The 20833-nt window shown below is 38.6% G+C and overlaps 1 protein-coding gene across 1 annotated transcript in view; it reads left to right on the forward strand.

Moving 5' to 3' along the window:
• XKR4 (XK related 4) overlaps positions 1 to 20402 on the forward strand; it is a 429340-nt gene extending 408938 nt beyond the window's left edge. Inside the window, exon 3 of the mRNA XM_054498881.2 lies at positions 1618 to 20402. Within this exon, the coding sequence (XP_054354856.2) occupies positions 1618 to 2564 (947 nt within the window). The 3' untranslated portion in view covers positions 2565 to 20402. The remainder of the gene's footprint in view (positions 1 to 1617) is intronic.
• Positions 20403 to 20833: the final 431 nt, after the last annotated feature.

Raw genomic sequence — 20833 nt, forward strand, 5'->3', positions numbered from 1 at the left:
TTTCCTTATCAATAATTGTTCTTTGGAGTTCACCTTACACAAGGAGGATGTATCAGAAATAATTATTGGAGTTGAATGTGTTTCCTGTCAATTAGTGTGAGCTTTTTCCACAAGAGTACTTTCTTTTCATTTTTCAAGGATCATAGACAACAGCTCTTCTCTATAAAAATATTTTTTAATAAAAAGTACCAATTCCATTATAAGATCTTGGCAATCAACATATCTTCTATTATTTCCAAAAGAAGAGGAAGGCTTTAATGGGGCCTGGTTATGACTAATAATAGATTTGGTGAAGAAAAAGCCAGCCGGACTTTAAAATAGATGAGAGCATTCTTAGTCTTGGTGAGTCTTGGTTCCGCTCATTAGGGAAGCCAGCTGCAATGCAGATCGGCATACCGTTTCCATGACAGAGGAATTTCCCATAAGAGCTCTCTCCTAAAGGAGGCCAGTGTGTTTTTAGGTGAGCCCTGGCCACATCTGGACCATAGAGATGAACTGTGCCACACAGGAGGTGGAACAAGAGTCGAGGAAAACAATAAAAATGACTTTTAACATTTGAAAGCCTACTTTTAGAGGGAATACCAACCAAATGGGGCCAATAAAATGATAAAATAAGAGAAGTGATTGAAAAATAATTTCAGCACAATCTTTAATCTATGCAGAGCTAAGAGATGGAAGACAGGGAACGGACATGTCTTCTTTTATGGGAAAGGCAATAAGGAACAGATAAAGGCTGTAGGAAGAGTGCCAGATTGCACTAGGACAAACTGTGCACCAGGTATCACAAGAAACATTGTCAAGGGTGTTGTACAGACACCTTTTATTTTTAAGAATGCATAAACTGTCTTTTGTGAATAAACTACATTTAATCCTGCTTATAAGCAGAAAGATAAACCAGGTAGTCCCTGGTTTCTTGTGATTATATATCCCCTTCAATCATGGAATCACAAAGCTGACAAGGAGCTTTGGAGATCACCCACTTTATAAATGAGGACACCTATTTTAACAATACCCCAAAGTCATGAGGGTAGTAAGTGGCAAAGTTGAAGCAGCAACCCAGTTCTGACAGCCTCCGGTCCATGGTTATTTTCCCACTTCACAAAACTACCTCCTTAGTCCATTTACACCAAATACAGAAAGTTAAACTCCACCCCATTTCCAGGCCTCACACCCATGCTGGGTTTGAGTAGCATTCCTATTAGCTTCATGACTTTTCCATATGGGTGAGCCTTAGAGAGAACAGATAGGAAGATCCCCATCTGAGTTAAAACCCAAAGAAATTCCTGGCTAACATGGTGAAACCCTGTCTCTACTAAAATATAAAAAATTAGCCAGGCATGGTAGTGGGCGCCTGTAGTCCCAGCTATTGGGGAGGCTGAGGCAGGAGAATGGCGTGAACCCAGGAGGCAGAGCTTGCAGTGAGCAGAGATGGCGCCACTGCACTCTATCCTGGGCGACAGAGCGAGACTCTGTCACAAAAAAAAAAAAAAAAAAGAAATTAAAAGCCTTTTGCTGAGGTCAAAGCCAGCCTTCCCCAAGCCCCCAGCTCTGTGTGACTTCCAGGGGGCATTGCTGCAACTGATTTTTGACAGACTGTCTTCCTGTTTGCCTTTGTAGGTTTCACAGCGGCAGCTTCCCTTGTGTCCCTGGCCTGGGCCTTGGCCTCCTACCAGAAGGCCCTCCGGGACTCTCGAGATGACAAGAAGCCCATCAGCTACATGGCCGTCATCATCCAGTTCTGCTGGCACTTCTTCACCATCGCCGCCAGGGTCATCACGTTTGCCCTTTTTGCCTCGGTTTTCCAGCTGTACTTTGGGATCTTCATCGTCCTTCACTGGTGCATCATGACCTTCTGGATCGTCCACTGTGAGACAGAATTCTGTATCACCAAATGGGAAGAGATTGTGTTCGACATGGTGGTGGGGATTATCTATATCTTCAGTTGGTTCAATGTCAAGGAAGGCAGGACACGCTGCAGGCTATTCATTTACTATTTTGTGATCCTTTTGGAAAATACAGCCTTGAGTGCCCTCTGGTACCTCTACAAGGCTCCCCAGATTGCAGACGCATTTGCCATTCCAGCGCTGTGTGTGGTGTTCAGCAGCTTTTTAACTGGCGTTGTTTTTATGCTGATGTATTATGCCTTCTTTCATCCCAATGGACCCAGATTCGGGCAGTCACCAAGTTGTGCTTGTGAGGACCCAGCCGCTGCCTTCACTTTGCCCCCAGACGTGGCCACAAGCACCCTACGGTCAATCTCCAACAACCGCAGTGTTGTCAGTGACCGCGATCAGAAATTCGCAGAGCGGGATGGGTGTGTACCTGTCTTTCAAGTGAGGCCCACTGCCCCATCCACCCCATCATCTCGCCCACCACGGATTGAAGAATCAGTCATTAAAATTGACTTGTTCAGGAATAGGTACCCAGCATGGGAGAGACATGTTTTGGACCGAAGCCTCCGAAAGGCTATTTTAGCTTTTGAATGTTCCCCATCTCCTCCAAGGCTGCAGTACAAAGATGATGCCCTTATTCAGGAGCGGTTGGAGTACGAAACCACTTTATAAAGCAAAACGAGTTGCAGGACCCACAACATCCAGATGAAGGGGTGACAGCAGGGCTGTGGCCATACTGACACTTCATCCTAGAGCAGGGCAGTGAGCTGTGAAGTTCCTAGTGGGACCGTCATCACCATTATCATTTGATCCTGTCGGCTGGGGGCGGCTGGTCTCCTTCCAAAGCAGCTGCACCCGAGAGTCTCTGACTCCACCTGAAAGAATGACGCTGGCTTAGTAGGACTCTCCATTGCTACCAAACTCCTCCTGCACAGTCTTGGGTGCACCCACCAGAGGGTATTATTATTATGGAAACATTTTGCCTCCAGTCATTAGGGTGTCTTGATGGCGTTAACTGATCTTTCCATAAAAATAGATTCAGTCATACACACACACACTAACACACATAAGTTACACCAGTCCTCTGTCAAAAAAGCTTAGGTGACTTTTCTTGATGCAAAGCTCTGATTCCCACAGGAATATAAAGACAAAGAAAGAGGGAAACATCCCTCGAGAAAAAAATAGTATTGCTTAGAAAAGAATTCATAAACCATTTTCTCATTTGGAAATCCATACCATGTGTGAAAATCCTATCCAACGGACAGCAAACCCAAATGTTGTCTACACATGTGTCAGCATTGATGGAGTGGTTCATTTTCTACACATTTCAGGATTTGTTTTGTATTTTAAATTTTCAGTTGCGGACATCCTTTTTGACAGAAATCCTATGCAGCCCATGTACGGCTTTCAACAAGACCAAGGAGCTCAATAACTTCATGATGTAAATTAAATAGTAATCATGATTCAGTATTCAATTGCAAAAATGTAACAGGTACACAAAGAGGAAGTGGGGAAAAGGGCAAAATGAGAGTCTGATTCCCAGGCATGTGCAGCGCCCATTGGGACATAACGGCAGTGCGGCGCGAGCCAGAGGAATGGGCTGGAACCGGATCTGTTTCCAGACGCAGAATGAGTGGCTCTGTGTGACCATAGGCAGACGCTGACTCTGGAAGACTCCGTGCCACTCCTTTCTAGTGCCAAACACCATCCAACCACAGGACTGAGGTGGAAGCCCCAAACAACTGAGAATGAGTGGCATGAGCCCCCTAAAAGCAGGCTAGAGAACGAGGAATCAAGTTCTCCACTGTGTACAGACTTTTCCTCCCCCCAATCCAAGGTCAAAGTGATGTGTCTTTTAGAGGCTTTGGGACACTTTTTAGTAAGTATGAGCAGACAAATGCAATGAATATGCTATGAAAAAACCCTTCTGAACTGAAAGAGGGCTTATCACTATATCCAGCTAAGATTTGTATTTGAATCATCTGTAAAGTCGCACTCTTACAACAAGCTTCTGGGTTTTAAATACCTCCGTACAGCAAGTAAACGTTCCCCGCTTTCTGTTCTCAGTGTCCTCGGTCATGGTGCTTTTCGTTGCATTAAAAGTGCCGGTCAAACTTTGATAGTATTTTTTTATAGTTGGTGCAGAGTGGAATAACTCATGGATTATTTCAATATTTTTGTAATAAAAAATATAGGGTATACACATAGGCATCATCACATTTTTTATAGACCTGGAATCGTTTAAAATACTTTAAGCATCATAATTACTTGGGATGTCAGAAACTGGTCCACAAATTCCATCAGCCTGCCTCAGCAGATTGAAAACATTTGTCTCTTGCAAGATCACCCTACTTTGCAAGTTGGTGCCCCCAGGAACCTGGCCAGGGGTGCTATCAGAATATCAGGTGAAGAGAGAATCAGCTTAAATAGAAAGGGCTTTTCAAGACTGGCCAATGTTTCCCAGGAAATCAAAGATGTAAATGATTACTTTCATCCATCCATTATAACAAACCTGACCACAGTGGAAGATGTCTTAAACTTCCTTCCCTGGTTTTATATTAACCCAACTGATAGATTAAGTATTAGTCAAACCACTAAAAAAGAAAAAGAAAAAAGTTTAACTTAATTATTCGGTTATTGGGACCTAATTCACATAAAGCAGTCCAGTTCTCTAGCCACCACCTGTAATGGGTGTGTCATCCAGAGACTGTGTCCCCACAATGACATCCACAGGAAGTAACAGAGGGCTCAACCTAGGACTTCTTTTGGTACAAAGCCCCAAATCAATTTTTTTTTAAAATAGACAATTTTTATAAGTAGACATACTTCCTAGTACTCCATGATTTGATCCTCCAAGCAAGATTTCCACTAAAAAATACTAATCTTTTGTTGGAATGTGGAAAGATTACCTAGTCACCAGTAAAGGCCCAGGAAAAGGCTCTTCTTGTCAGCACATGGTGAAAACATTCCACCCCCACTGTAGAAGGAAAAAATGATTTTGGCAAATTCTTCGCTTTTGTGCAGAACCTTGAGTTATTAGCTTCATTGTTTCCAAGACAACTTTTAACTGATGATCTTTGGAAATTGAGTTTCTCAGTTGAACTGTACCTTTGATTCTATGAGTAAATCACAGATTACAATCTAATAGAGTCAATCAATCAACACAAACCCAACAGGCCCCATCATGCTTCAATCATGTAAGTTCTAAGTTATTTCTCAACTTGATCCCTCATTCAACATGTTAAGAGTCAGAATGAATACTATGTCAATGAAAAATGGTGTACTGTGCTTTGACTTGGAGGTGAGATTGGCAGTCAGGAGAATGTAAGGAGGTTGAATTTTTCAGTGATTTCCCAAATACTGTAAATACTCTGTTATCTGACATATTTGGAGATTATGATGTTTTAATTAGGCATGAATTCTTATTAAGGAAAGAACATATCCACGATGCGATGAATTACAACCTTTCAAAAGATTACAAGAGCAAAACAACTTACTCTAGAAATAAATCATGGTTTAGCCTTGCTTCCATGATTCAGGAAGCACTACACTGCCATCAGACTGTTGTGGTAATAACAACTTTTACTCATTTTCTAGATGCACAGATAACAGAGAGTTTAAAGTATTCGGATTTAAAGAGACATCGTCAATGTACAAAGAAACAAAGTTTAATTTTTGTATTTATATTTTAATTCTAACATTTCCTTTTCAATCTGCCATTAAACCCTCCACAGACAGTAACTGGAGAATCCCAAAGGAAAATATTGGAAATGCTGGGTTCCTTATCTGCAGGCTCCTTTCCGTGTCTGAGTCCACTTTGATTCCATTTAAGAGAGAGATCTGCTCTTACTCACTTTTTGCACAGGATCAGGAAATTTTCTAAAGGAACAACATTGTAATTTGTTTTACTTCTAAACTTGCATTTCTAAATATGAAACCATGTTTAATGAATATATATAATGTGTGTGTGTATCTTAACCATAGTGACACTTTAAGTGTTTGTGTGAAAGAAAAGGAAATAATTTTTCCATGTAAGTCAAAGTTTAGTCTCCCAAAATGACTATGACCTTTAAATCTTCTTTGCTTATTTACTTAACTACATACTGTCTAGTTCAGTAGCATTGACTTTGCAGACACTTAGTTACTACTCATTTGTGATAAACGCTGTTAACCCAACAAACATAATAAATTCTCTTACTGACATGGCAAGAATATACAATTCAAGTATTAGCAAAAGATAATCTGAAGATAAAAGTAAAATGAAGTATTTTTCTAAATGCCCAATTTATTTTGCTCTATGAGTAAAGGAAGTGATTGCACAGAACAATTAAAAGTGAATGAGAATAGTTGAAAACTCAATGGCTGTTTTTTAAAAATGATATGTGCCTTTTAAGTGTGTGTGTGTACATACATATATGTATATATACGTACCTATATATGTATGTACACACACACACACACACACACTTTCCAACTAAAGTAACAGAGATGAAAAGGATAAAGTATATACTGCTTTTGAATGCATATAAAGTGGTATGTTACGCATATAAAGTATACATAAACTTTTTAGAAAAGAAGCATTTTCCTACTCCTTTTTCAAAACCAACCCAAGCTTACAGTCCATCTATAAGACCAACACACTTACGAACTTCAGTTGGAAATACCTAAATATAATTCAGCACTTCTTAGCTCGAATGAGTTTTATCACTTCTAAAGGATCTCATCTTTTAAACAGCTGAATAAAATAGTTCTGTGTCACTTCAAAGTTTCTTTCTCTGAACAGATTGAATTGAGCAAAGAAAACCTCTTCTGTCCTTACCAGGATTGTGTAAGGTTACACATTTGCTTTTAAATATACCAAATGCCATTGAATGGAAACAAGTTCTGACACAATGTTTAGACAAGCATCCAGAGATTTTTTCTAATGAACCATTTTCTAGACTAAATATATGCTCCCTTGCATTTTCCACATATCTTTGCCATTAGCCATTGCTGTTTCTATATAAAGCTTGGATGAGATGCCTGCATTTTTATGTGCTAAGGAGAATTCCTTAAAGCCTTTTTAAAAATAGCTCACACTGTCATTCAGATTATAGCTCAGAGGATGGTCAAAGCACATGGTGAAAACACAGGGGACTGGGGTGGTCATTCCTATAATTTCAGTGACAGATGCAGATCAATGTTCCTTTGTCTCGGCAATCCAATGTCATTTTTGAAAACAATCAAAATGATCACTTGTGTCAGCTTCTGACTCATAACACTCCTCCCACCTGATGCTCCAGTGTTTCAAAATGGCCAAGGATGGGCGATTCTACTCTATCCCCCATTTCTGAGACTCTTGTCTGGACCTGTAACAGGCCATGAAATGCCCTGAGCATTCGAGTCGCATCCCTTCTCCTCACATAGGCACCTGGGTGGCAGCATCAGACCACTGCAGAGCGCTCTGTGTTGACATATGTCTTATCTAGTTGCTGTCCTTAAAATGGGCACGTGGCAAGACTCTCAATCAACAGCCTCGACAGTATCATCCTCATTCTAAAGTAAAACTGCAGAATGTCGGTGGAAGTGTATAAAAACATAATGAGCCATTTAATTTTGCTAATTGAAGCAATTAGGCTAGCATGCAAGCAGCCTGCTCGCACAGCCGAAAGCCACATGGAAGAAGTGCCAAACAGCCATTTGCATTTATATATATATATTGCAGGCAGTGTCCTAGCCCCCAAATGTAAAGCCTTTGTCAACCTTGAGGCCTATATTCTGCTAAACAAGAGATGACTTAATGTCCTTGAAATATTTTCATAATATACTGACAGCCTAATGTCAGAAACAAGCTGCCTAAATCAAGTTTTGCTTTTGGTTATTTCACTTCCCCATAGACTTTCTTATGGTTCCATCTCCCATATTGAGAGTAGCTCACCACAATGGATGGTTTACTGTGTACCTAGTGCTGGACTAAGAGCTGTGTCTAAGTGGTTTCATTTAGTCCTCACTGACATCTGTGAGTTAAGCATCAATTTACAGATGACAAAGTCTGTAAATGGCTTAGAGATGTCAAGCAATTTGCCCAAAGGTCCCACAGCTAGGAAACAGTGGGGCTGAAGGTTGAGCACAGCTTTCAACAACTGCGACTTCTGGGAGCCCAATGACTCTTCCCACAAAATCTAGTCCTGATTTGGCAAGTCTTCAGAAGAAGCAGAATCATGGTCTGATGATCAAATTTTTCCAAGAAAATTTTATTTATAAGTCAAAGATGTCCTTCAAAATGAACACTTAAAAATGTAAAAGTCGATGTGAAATGGAAGTCTCTATCACCTGTAAGTAAATTTTACCTTAACCGTAACTCATAGTAGGCAGATAAACGCTATTCTTCCATTCCAGGCAACTGTCCCCTTCCTATGGCTCCACTATGTATTCAATTAAGTGATAAATATAAATTAACCTGATGCCACATCTCTTGTATTTTATATGTGTATGCTGTTTATCCAATTAAGCAGACTGAAAAAAAACTAAACCCCATTACTTACTTTGGCATTTTGACAAGATAGAGAGGAAAAGAAAAAGGGAGGGAGAGAGGGAGTGAAGGAAGAAGGAAGGAAGGAAGGAAGGAATGAAGGAAGGAAGGAAGGAGATCTAACAAGTCTTTGAAGTGATGTTTTTAAATTATAAGGTAATTCTGTTTCACTGCCATAATTTTTCCCTAAATTTTATTTAATATCTTGCAGGTCACAAAATTTAATATTTAAGAGGATTATTAAACCACTAGCTTGAACAACCATATAAGTCTAGGAACCTTATTTTAGTGTTAGATGCCAATAATAACTGCAAGTGTCGACCAAATATTTGTTGAATTGAATTATAAAATAATTGATGTGTTCTTTCCCTTCTCACTTTAGATATAGCATGTCTGAAGGTCTGCAAGATGACAGAACTGTAACCCATTCAATGATATTGTTGCCTAGTAAGCTGTGTGTGTGTTGTTTGAACTGATACTAAAAAGGTAGCCGATAATAAACCAAAACTGTTCTCAACCTTGGTGTTTATTTTTAAAAAATCTTCAATGATCAATATGAATGTAGTGCATTAAAATACAAGTAACTACCTTCCTACTTTAAGAGATCTTTATGAATTTATATAAAATTAGAAGTCACTGATTTTTATAGGAAATAGCATGTAAAATAAATCTAAGTGTTGCTTTATCACTTTATTTTATAGATGAGACAACTGAGATCCAAAAAGAACAGGTAATTTTTGTGATCAGGATTACACAATACACTTTTATTTTTTCCCTGAGTCATTTATTCAACAAGTTTGACCTCTACAACTCATATGGCTAGGCAATGCACAGTCAAGCACAAAAGGAAAGTTGCACTGGAATAGCTCATAGTCTGGCTATTAGCAGCACAATCATAGTTTTCCGACATAAACTCTTACTCTTTTCTACTCTACCACACTGCTTCTTCTCCTCTCAATATCTATATTTAATTCCATATTGAAGCAAGAAAGAAACACAACTTTTCTAAGACTATGCAGTCATGTGTCACTTAAGGATGGGGATATGTTCTGAGATATGTATGCATCGTCAGGCAATTTCGTCATTGTGTGATGGAGTGCGCTTACACAAGCTTAGATGGTAGAGCCTACCATGCTCGTAGGCTATATGGTAGAGCCTATTGTCCCTAGGCTACAAACCTGTACAGCATGCTACTGTACCGAATACTGTAGGCAACTGTAACACCATGGTAAGTACTTGTGTATTTAAATATAGAAAAGTTACAGTAAAAAATACAGTATTATTGTCTTATGGGATCGCTGTCATATGTGCAGTCTGTTATTGACCAAAATGCCATTGTGTGGCATGTGAGCCTCACAATATACAATTAACATATAAAATAATGATGATGAACATAAAGTAACAATACAAATACAAAAAAAAAACACTAGATGACTGCTTATAAAGAGAAAAGTAATTTTATAATTTGTTTATATGACTCTCCAACACTAGATATTTTTAAATTGATGTCACAACACACAAAAAAATTGAAATACTCTCTTGGTGCATAGTATTTGATTGAAAACAATCATTTTTGGATAAACTTTGGAGCGATTCTTGAGAACTTATGTCAAGAAAAGGCATGAAATTAGGGAGCCTCCAAAGTGAAGAGTTTTCCAACAGGTGACTTCTCTGATTTTTCAAGAAAGCATTCTTCACTTACTGTATTTCTCCAGCATACTGGTTATTTAGGAATAAAAAATTTCCGGACATAAACATGAGCTGTTGCTCTAAAGCCTTTCCTCTGATGCCCAGAAGAGCAGCACTGTGCTGTGTGACAATTTCAGGAGTCAGGAGTCAGGACAGTCAGCCCCAGCTCCCTGGGGAAACCCACACTGGCTTTGGACCCGATTGCATTCTCTCCTGCAATGTGGCCCTGAGTGATTGGCTTCCCACATATGTAAGGAGCAGATTGTTAAAGATCACTATTAACTTGTATAACTAATTTTCCTTATGTGAAATAATTCTGGTCAGGTAATATATAAACCCATTGGCCCTCTAAGAAGTAGAAGAAAAGAGAGAAGAAAGCATATTAACTTTTATGAGTACAGAATAATTCAAGTTCCTTGGCGAGTCACATTATGCATTAATAAAAGAGTTGACCTAATAAATGTTACAAGGTACCATGATCTCTAGGTTCATGCCACCATTACCACATTCCTTACTACAATTATTGCTATTTTAGTCATTGGACCAGACAAAAAGAAGCATATAATTACTGATATAATATTTGCTAAGCAAAAATCTTGTTTAACAAAACAAATCAATATCAAAACTAATTAATCAAAATATTAAGCAAATATTACCAGTACAGCACTGACACAAAATTTTCTCTTGTGCTAGTAATTGAAGTATGTCATCTACCCTGTTATTAGAATTTCAGAAGATAGGCCGGGCGCGGTGGCTCATGCCTGTAATCCCAGCACTTTGGGAGGCCGAGGCGGGTGGATCACAGGTCAGGAGATCGAGACCATCCTGGCTAACACGGTGAAACCCTGTCTCTACTAAAACTACAAAAAAATTAGCAGGGCATGGTGGCGGGCGCCTGTGGTCCCAGCTACTCGGGAGGCTGAGGCAGGAGAATGACGTGAACCCAGGAGGCAGAGCTTGCAGTGAGCCAAGATCGTGCCACTGCACTCCAGCCTGGGTGACAGAGCAAGACTCCGTCTCAAAAAAAAAAAAAAAAAGAATCTCAGAAAATATAAAGTTTTGTGTTTTTATTATATTTCCATCTACCAAATTGTTGACCTTCTCCTCCTCTCCATTGCTTAATTTATATTAAAATGGATTTAATCAAATTATTACTTAATTTAAGTACTACAAATGTTATCAGATGGAGATGTGGTTAAGCTAATTTAATTTACCTGTTCTGGTGGCATTCTGGTATGGAGCTGTATCAAATCAACACTTTTAATTATTTCAGATTAATTCATCAAGAAGTTCCAAAACACTACTAAATGTGTTGAAAATACAGTTTGAGTTTCTATGATTGTAATCAAAATTCCTATTTTGATCGCACACCAGTAGAACGCATCTTAACACCAGCATTGCCATTGTGAGTCTGGAAAATGAGCACTTTGTGTGTTGAGCGCTGTTGCATTCACTAAGCAATTAACCTTTGACCTGTGGTTTTCTGCTGAGCCCCTTGTGATTTTTTTTATTCTATTCAAATTGGGAGCAATAACACACCTTAACATAACCAAAAAAAGGAGACCTGTCAGCTAGTGAAAGAATTGTCATTTTATATCATTCTTTCAAAAAATTAAAATATTCAACTTCCCTTATTAACCTTTCTAATGCATTGTACATAAAAGAGGAAATGGATTTCTGAAGTATATTTTGAAAGCCTGGGGTGAAACATTTTCCACGGTCTGAATCGGAGGCTTGGGGCTCTGTGGAAAGATGTAAATCCCTCCTGCTATAAGAGGAGGAAAGGCAGCAGTGAGCTGTCACTCAGAAATACAGTCTCCACTGTCACAAAGCTGCCTATTGCTGATGCTATCGATTCCCTTCTTTTTCTACAGAAACATCTTGGAGCTTGTCAAGCTTTACTGGAGGTGATTTGCAGTTAATTAATTCAACAGACACTTTAATCTTGCAAATTCTTTACTTGTAATATTGTAACCAAGCTCCTGCAAGGGAACATTAATCAGTTAGTGGAAAAGGAGCACTTCCATTCAGCCATAGTACCATGACGTGCACAGGCCTGAAGAGAAAGACCTCTGTGAAGTGGAGCGCTAGTGAATTCCTGCTACCTGCTTCTTATTGCTCACGCTATGAATATTCATCTGCTTCATTTGTTTTTTCCAGTAAACGCTGTTTTGAAAAAAAAGAAAAATATTCCAGGGGGCTTGCATAGCTCAGAGAACAGGGTACTGGGTCGTGGAGACTTGGATTCAAATCCACATGTTTGGAAATGAAAATAATGCACTGTCATCTGTTGAATAATTGATCTGTCTGAGTACAGCTGCTGCTTTTATTTCGTTTCTTGAGACTACCATTGTCAGCATTGTAATAACCAATTTATAAAAATTGAGTTTTTATTCAGTTTCAGAGGTAAAATCTGCATGGGTGTAGCTACTGAATAATTTGATTTCTGCCTTCTTAGGTGGTGACATTAGCAGTTCCAAACAGAGATACATTTCTATGTGGAATTGGCTATCCTGTTGCTTCTCAGGCCCAGCAAAACCTTGGTTATGAGCTCAAAGATCACAAATCTGATATTCCTTTTTTTTTTTTGAGACAGAGTCTTGCTCTGTCTCAGGGGCTGGAGTGCAGTGGCACAATCTCGGCTCACTGCAAGCTCTGCCTCCCGGGTTCACACCATTCTCCTGCCTCAGCCTCCCAAGTAGGTGGGACTACAGGCGCCTGCCACCACGCCTGGCTAATTTTTTTGTATTTTTTAGGAGAGATGGGGTTTCACCGTGTTAGCCAGGATGGTCTCGATCTCCTGACCTCATGATCTGCCCGCCCTCCCAAAGTGCTGGGATTACAGGCGTGAGCCACCACACCTGGCCCCGATATTCTTAATGACTAAATTTTCACATAGAGGTAAACAGATCATCTCTTAATTTAAGACATGGTTCTTTCTCCCTTGCTTCTGGGTTTTGTTTTTTTTTTTCAAAGAAAGGTTTGAGCTACAAGATAAGAATGAAGTTACCAGAAGTTATCAGGTCATAGTTTCAGAGTATGCAAGAGAGTCAGGCCTTCATATGTTCTTGTAAAGTTTTCTGTCTAATCTTTTGGTATAATAATTTTAGGAGTTCACCCTAGATGAAAGAGTGGAAGTCATCAGATTTGTCAATAAGCAGTCTAGAGGAAAAATGAGAAGAGGAAGAAGCAGGGATTCTTTTTCTTGTGTTTCGAAGATGTTTCTCCTCCCTAAGCTATCACCTTGGTAGTTATCACCAAGATGTATAATAGCAAGCACTACTGAATGATCTTCCCAGTTATCAGCACTGGTATCACGGCGAGTCAGTTTTCAGAACTAGCTCTTGGCGCAAGCCCTGAAATAAAATGGGGACAAAAAGTGGTCTACCACCATGTGACTTATTTTCTTTTTTTTTAAATTTTATTATTGTTATACTTTAAGTTTTAGGATACATGTGCACAACGTGCAGGTTTGTTACATATGTATACATGTGCCATGTTGGTGTGCTGCACCTATTAACTTGTCATTTAGCATTAGGTATATCTCCTAATGCTATCCCTCCCCCCTCCCCCTACCCCACAACAGTCCCTGGTGTGTGATGTTCCCCTTCCTGTGCATGTGATTTATTTTCAATTGCCAAGCAATGAAAACTAACAAGTTAAAGAAAATGTTCATTTTCTGAACCCCAGAGCCCACATAGGTACAAAGATACTCTGTAATGTACAATGAGGTGGCCAATCGTGGGGATATAGGAGCAATAAATAGTCCTCTTAAGCAAGGTTTATGGGTAAGAGTTACTCTAGCAGGATTGGGTGTTGGGTCAGAGGGTATCTATTAATGTAGAGGCCCAAGTATGGTGATGAAGAGAAAACCTGTCAGTGGCTCATCCATAGTATTTGCCTTTTCACAGAGCAGAGAAGTTCAAAATAGTCACTGCCAGTCCATAACTATAACAACAGACATGTCCACTTTGGAAAGGCTAGGGCCTGACGAAAGTGGGAAAACAGAGATGTCAGTGGTGTCATGTCTAAGAGTGACTCTGTCATTAGGGGAACCCCCCACCTGTGATAGTTCTCCTTGACCACTGGCCCCTATGGGCTCTGCAGGAGAGCTTCTGGTGGGTTCTAAGATAAGGTATTCCAAGGTATTGTAAGTTACCCTTGTTTGTAGAACATGAACCACTTAACCATCCCTCCTTTTAACAGCAATGATATTCAGGGTTACTATGGCCTTACTCATCTTCCCATTGTAAATATATCACAATGTCACAAGAGCCTCTGTGTCCGAACACACTAAACTGGGTTTACAAGCATTAGAATCTTTCACTCATATTGTGAATCTCAATTCTGCCAGTCACCTAGTCTGTGTATCTATTCCCAAACTGGAAAAAATAATTCTTGGGAGAATAATCTTCAGAATAATGGAAGTGGAAAGAAATGAACAGTTAAGCAATTTTTCAACATAAGACAAAACCACTGGACCATTGATAGCCCTCAAGCTCTGATTCTTCCTCCTGACTAAGTTTCCTTTCTTTGGGGGGCTTTCAACATCTGAATTTTCCAGATGATTGCTGAACCATCGTCACTAAACCAAAGTAGACAAGGAGTTATTAAAAAATAAAGACTGTCCACATGACTGCAAATATCCTGATGAAAAGTGGCAAAGTAGGTCACTCAAGTGGTAAATTTGGTCTTCATGATATCAAACATATGGATATTTGGAAAAGTCGAGATGTTTGAATCATACAGTTTTCCATCAGGGTGTCTGGTGTTTCTGGATAGACAGACTGCTTAGGTGTTTAAGTAATGGAATTGAACTTTCTTGCGCCGTAAACAATTGCTGGTCATATTCTGCTGCTAAAAGTCTCTTTGTTGTGCAAAGAGAAATAATGCAGAATAAATGTTATTTAATTTTTATTTACTTTCAGCAAACACATGAATGAAAGAGGTCAGGTAGGCTGTCCTGGGCATTCTGGGCCTGGCTGCGGCACACCCTCCTTCACTCAGCCCCTGCCAGGCAAGAAATTTTCTATTCAGTCTTTGCTATCTTTCATAAATTGTATCATTGCTCTTCTGCTGTTCATATCATCTTAGTTATTCACAAAGTCTACTTGATAAAATGGCTCAAGGGAAATACAAGTTTGTTAAGTTTTTATTCTTCAAATAGAAGTTTTAATTTTAAGCATTCCTTATGATATTTTTTAAGCCTAAAAACCATTCAAACTGCTTGACAAAATTATTTCATGGTGAATTTTATGATGTTGATAGAAGTAAAAGCTATTTTTCCCAAACCAAACAAAATACCATACATAGTTTTTTGGGTTTGGTTTGTTGATGTCATGCCAATTTCCAAGCACCAACTGGTTACCACAAACATGGGAATATTTAGTGATTTCTTTGTAGTCATCATTAAAATTCCTGGGAAAAAAGAAAAAGTTTACGTCAAAGGAAAATTCACCTCCCACAAGGAAAGAGTTTGAGATATTCATCCTGACATTTGCATTCCTGATTATTTGTGGACATTTCTTCATTGTAACAGTAGGAAACTGAGCTTGTTTCTCCTGATTTGACACTGGGTTGGTGAGCATTGTCTCAAATTTTGTGCTTGCCTCATTTATGGTCCTGAAGCTTAGCAGAAAAACAGACAAGCTATTCAGACCAGTTTTCTTTAAGAGCACTTATGTTGCAGAACATGATACAAATGATTTACCGTGAGCAGGCACACAGAGTACCGAAAGGTATTCAGCTATGCAAAGATATTGAGGGAATTTCCAGAGAAAACTTAAATGTTTTGAAGATTTGTAGGTAGGGTTTTGATTGTGTCACATTCTACACTCAGTGCCAAGTTAGAATGACTTTATGGGGAAGGCAATAAAGTTACTTGTTGGGTCCTTACTTCCCTTACATGCAGAATGTTTTTATGAAATCAAATGGATCCTCCACTTTGTGTAGCAAGGACCCCCCAGGCCCCACAACATCATCACTGTGAGTCCTATCGCAGATGTGTGTAACAGCCCAATTCAGTTTTGCTTTTCTTTTTCCCTGAGATTTTTACTCCACCAAATCCCATTTCAAATCTTTTTACCTTCATGTTACCAACAGGATGTTTAGTTGAATCAGCAACAAAGAGGTGACAATCTATTGTCCTCCACAAAAGCATGAGTCATTTTATTCAGTGATCTTTGGTAGTATGATAATCAATGGAATTTATGGTGTCGTAGAAAACCAAAAATCCCTGTGTTGAATATAGTGACTGTCTTAAATATACTTAAATATGTTATTCTACAAAACAATATCCTTTTACACTATGGGATGGATTCCTTTCTGAATGCAGGGATGGGAGGGGCTATGGGTCAGTGACTGGGACAAAGGAACTGGGAATCTCTGCACAACTGAGCCCTAATCCCTGGCCCATCTCTCCAGCCTCAGAAACTCACCCTCGGCCTCATTTTTCCCATATGCAAAAGAGAGATATTTATTTACCTACCTCACAGGGGTGTTGTGGAGATTAGCTAGATTTGCTAAAGTGCTTGTAGGTTAGAAAGTGCTGTCATTCCTGAGAACTGGCATTAACAGAGGAGAGCTGTGTGCAGCACGGAGGAAGTGGAGTCTGAGGAACACAACAGCAATAACTCACCAAGCAGAGAATACAATGGTTCTTCATCACTATATAAAACTAACACTTTTCCTTCAAAGGTCTATGTATAATGTTCTTCAATGATTAGCTTTTTAATGAGACAATTCTTTTCGTCCAGACATTGAGACGCTTTATATAAGTTGGCAATTTTCCTGTTAACCAAACTGAATTTTACTAAATGTTTATTAAAATGCACCCAGAAAACTTGTCTCCTCCTGATGCCTGAGGGGTTTGCATGCCTGATCCCAAGCTGCATTTTTTCAGAATGCATGCATGATGCCCCAGTTCTGTATTCATGATCACCAGGTGGCGTTCTGAAATCCACTACCGGGGAAAGATTTTTAACAGATATTAGTGAGATTAGAGTTGGTGTCATTTCCATTGAGTATCCTCTTCACCCCTAAGATGACACATCTTTACAACACAATAAAAGAACGTAAAGCCTTATTTCCGCCTGGAACTCCTGAATTGATTCATTTTCACTTTATAACTACATTTCAAATATTTCGGAGAAGTTTTTACACAGGGCTTCAGCTATATACTGATACACATATGCTTACATGTGCTCAGGTGGGAATTCTACTGAAGGATAAAGGAGACAGTGAGAAAACAACAGCAGAGAATATCGTGTACAACTTCCCCAAAAGTGACAAGTTTTCTTGTACTTAAAAATTTAATCCTGATAAGAACTAATGTGAAATAACATGATTTTGGTTTATAAATATTTGTAATTTTTGAGACATAGAGGCAATATTGTGATATAGGAATACATCCATAAAACTAGACTAGCAAAGCAGATAATGTTTTCATGATATGGTTTCATGAGGCAAAGTTGTTGTCAATATTATCATTGTTCCCTTATTTAATGATTATATTCCATTGTGAAAAAAATGTGCACACTCTTAGAAATATAAAATGGGTTTCAGAAAGTTTACCTTGAGAAGTGGGTTTGAAATCATCTTGTGCTTGGAGCTGACATAAGATATGCACTTAATATAATCTCTTCTGGATTCTAAAATCTCATTGGCAGTGATATTTCAAAGCCTTAACATTTCGAGGTGGTTAATTAATATCTAATGCGTGGTATTAAACTTTCTGAAGCATGAATTTAACCTAGGCAATTATCTGATTCATTTTTTTTTAAAGTTTGTGCTGCCATACCAGACTGAAGTATTGTTTTTCTAGACTAATACTATGAGAATAGTGCGTCAAAAAATAACTGGGACTGTCCTTTTTCCCCCACCCAGTTCCTAGTATCAATACTCCCCCAACCAGAAATGCAGCAGAATATCCTTTTTGCTATAAAGGAAAATACTGTGTTTTTATTTGTTTTTGCAGAAGAAAACTGGTGTTGCCTATTTGGACTAGATGTAGGGGCCTGGAGGAAGGAAGTGGCAGCTTCACAGGTGGGGTGACCAGGATGGGAGGAAGATAATGGGGCGAGTATGTCATGGGGAGATTTTGCCACAAAGATACAAAACAGAATTGAAGTGTGTTAGAGCTGGACAACCCTTTGAAATGACAGAGTCTAGATTCTTCACCAAACAGATGAAAAGACAAGTAGAGACAACATGTACTTGAGATATAAGCTATACATCCCATCACTGAAAGAAAGGAGACTTCAGCCTCTTTTCAAGGCTTTCCAGACCACATGGAACTCTCCAGAGTCCTCCTTGAAAGTTTTTAGAAAAACTACAATTTTCAGCAAAGATTCATGTGATTACGCTGCTGAGGACCAGTCATTCTGTAAACATCACATACGTGATGCTTTGTAAATGTAGTAATTGTGGTCAATTTTCATGGATATTTCTCATTAATATTATATTCCATGAACAAGTGATAGAAAACATATGGAAATTCTCTTTTGATCAAAAGGAGTGTCTCCCAATTAGTTTACGTGTGCTAGTGTTGCTGACATATTATTATCATCACAAAATTCCTTTTACATCTAGATGGTATCAAATAAGAAAATAATGCATCATTTGGTCAATTGCTTATTGAAGATCCCATCTGAAGCCTTTCTTTGATAAAAAGGGCAGAAAGAGACCATAGCTATTCTAGGCAAGGATGAGAACCTTGCCTCTACTAAACAGTTTCTGCTTTTCCTTTCTGTAGCCAGACAGCTCAATAGCCTAGGGAGAGAGTCGACGAAGGATATGCAAATTACATTTTTCCCGTTCTTAGAACAAAGACAGCAACCAGTGAGCCAGAGGTTTCTTCCCTCTTTGAAACCAAATAGCATGCTGAATTTAGGGCTATGACAAAAATGTTTTTAAAGCAAGAGCAAAATCATCCTTCCTATGGAGTCTTTTCTCAGTGTTTACTTAATTCTTTTTGCAGTTTGGATTGTAGTTTCTAGTAATGATAATTAATGCCATTTTACATGATAGCTTCAATGCAGAAATGGTGTGAGCCTGAGTTACAAATGAGATGACTAGGGATACAAACTTCGTCTGTACTAACAGCCTACCAAGCAGATTGGAAACAAATACTACTACCACTAATATTCTGATTTAATTAATAACATCTAATAGAAAAATAGAAACATCGTGCTTAGCATGAAACCATTGCACAATATAAACCTGCTCCCAAATGGCAAGGATTTTTGCTACCAATATTTGTTCTTAATTCTCCAGTTATTTTAAGTAAATAAGTTTCACATCTAACTACCTCAGCTACTGTTGTTTTATTTAGAAACATGAAACCATGCACTTTGTAATCAACAAGTCTTTCGTTTAAAATTTCAAAAGGATACTTGGTGCAAAGCAATTTTCAAAAATTTGTACATGATATATGCCACCCAACCTCAGGAGGTTGTACTTAATTTTGTTTGTTTGTTTCTAAGGTTGGTTTTGGGTAAAATCCTCATTTCCACTCAACATCAAGATAAGCTGCTCTATATTTGCTTAATTTGCCTTACACATTTTGTGCTCCTTTCCCTGTTCAATTTTTTTGTTTTGTTTTAAATCTATCTCTGAAAAAAAATGGAACAGGTGGCAGGTGAACAGCAAATGGAAGAGAATGGACCAGTAATTTCTCAGTCCCCTGTTGTCAACTATCTGCATGACATTCTGATTGTGAAAAATGCCATTCCTGTGCTTACCCCTCCATTACAGAAATAAGGTCCGAGAGACCCCACGAGTGTGCGTAGGGAACAGTGTAGACATTTCCCCCAGTATGAGCACAGTGCCTGGACCTGAATGATCATCTTGGCAGTTCTTGTGCTTTTACTTTGTAAACATTGTACAAATGTATTTGGAATTTTATTTGAAATGGAGACTTAAACTAGTTATTAAATTTGTTTCCTTCCTGTAAATATATATATTCAAATTCCATGTATCCAAACATCCCTTTAGCGTTCAGATTGTAAGTGTGTCTTTATTCACAGGAGGCCACTGTCAGCAGGCAGTGACCCCCCAGTGCCCTAGTTTGAAGCACAGTGTGTGGAGTATTTGATGTACTACAGTACCATAGTTATTTCGGTCTGTTAAGTAAGTTTCAATTTGTGATGAAATGAAATGGAAAGTAGTACTTCATAATGAACAAATTTCCTTGGTTACATGGTTTTTCTTGTAAAACTTAAAGAAAAAAAAAGAAAACTTGAAATTTTATATATTTGGATTTTGTAGGTTTTTTTTTATTTTAATGCAACACAAGGTACCAAAATCATTAAATAAAGTACACTGTGGTCATTTTAACAGAAGTCTGTGTTCCTGATTCTGTCTAAGTCTAGGAAGAGGGCAGGACACCACAGGTGTTGGATGGGAAGGGAAAGGAGGAGGCCATGTACACAGGCATGTTCCCAAGGCAACATGATGTAAGTCTGAAATAAGCAAAGCTGAGTTCTGTCAAATTTAAAATACATTAAAAATTAAGTTATATCTCTTTTTAGTAGATGTTTTATTTATTTATTTTATTTCTGAGAAGTCCTAAAGGGTATTCCTCTAGAGCTACTATAAAAGCAAAGAGATTTTCAGATCACAAAGGAACTTAAAAATCCAAATAAATTGTTCAATCATTAATGAACAGAAAAAGTGTCAATGGACAAAAGTACTTTTTTTGTTTTTTGTGTTTTTTTTGAGACAGGGTCTTGTTCTGTCACGC

This window comes from Pongo pygmaeus, chromosome 7 (genome assembly GCF_028885625.2).
Source record: "Pongo pygmaeus isolate AG05252 chromosome 7, NHGRI_mPonPyg2-v2.0_pri, whole genome shotgun sequence".
In the NCBI taxonomy this organism is placed as follows: Eukaryota; Metazoa; Chordata; class Mammalia; order Primates; family Hominidae; genus Pongo; species Pongo pygmaeus.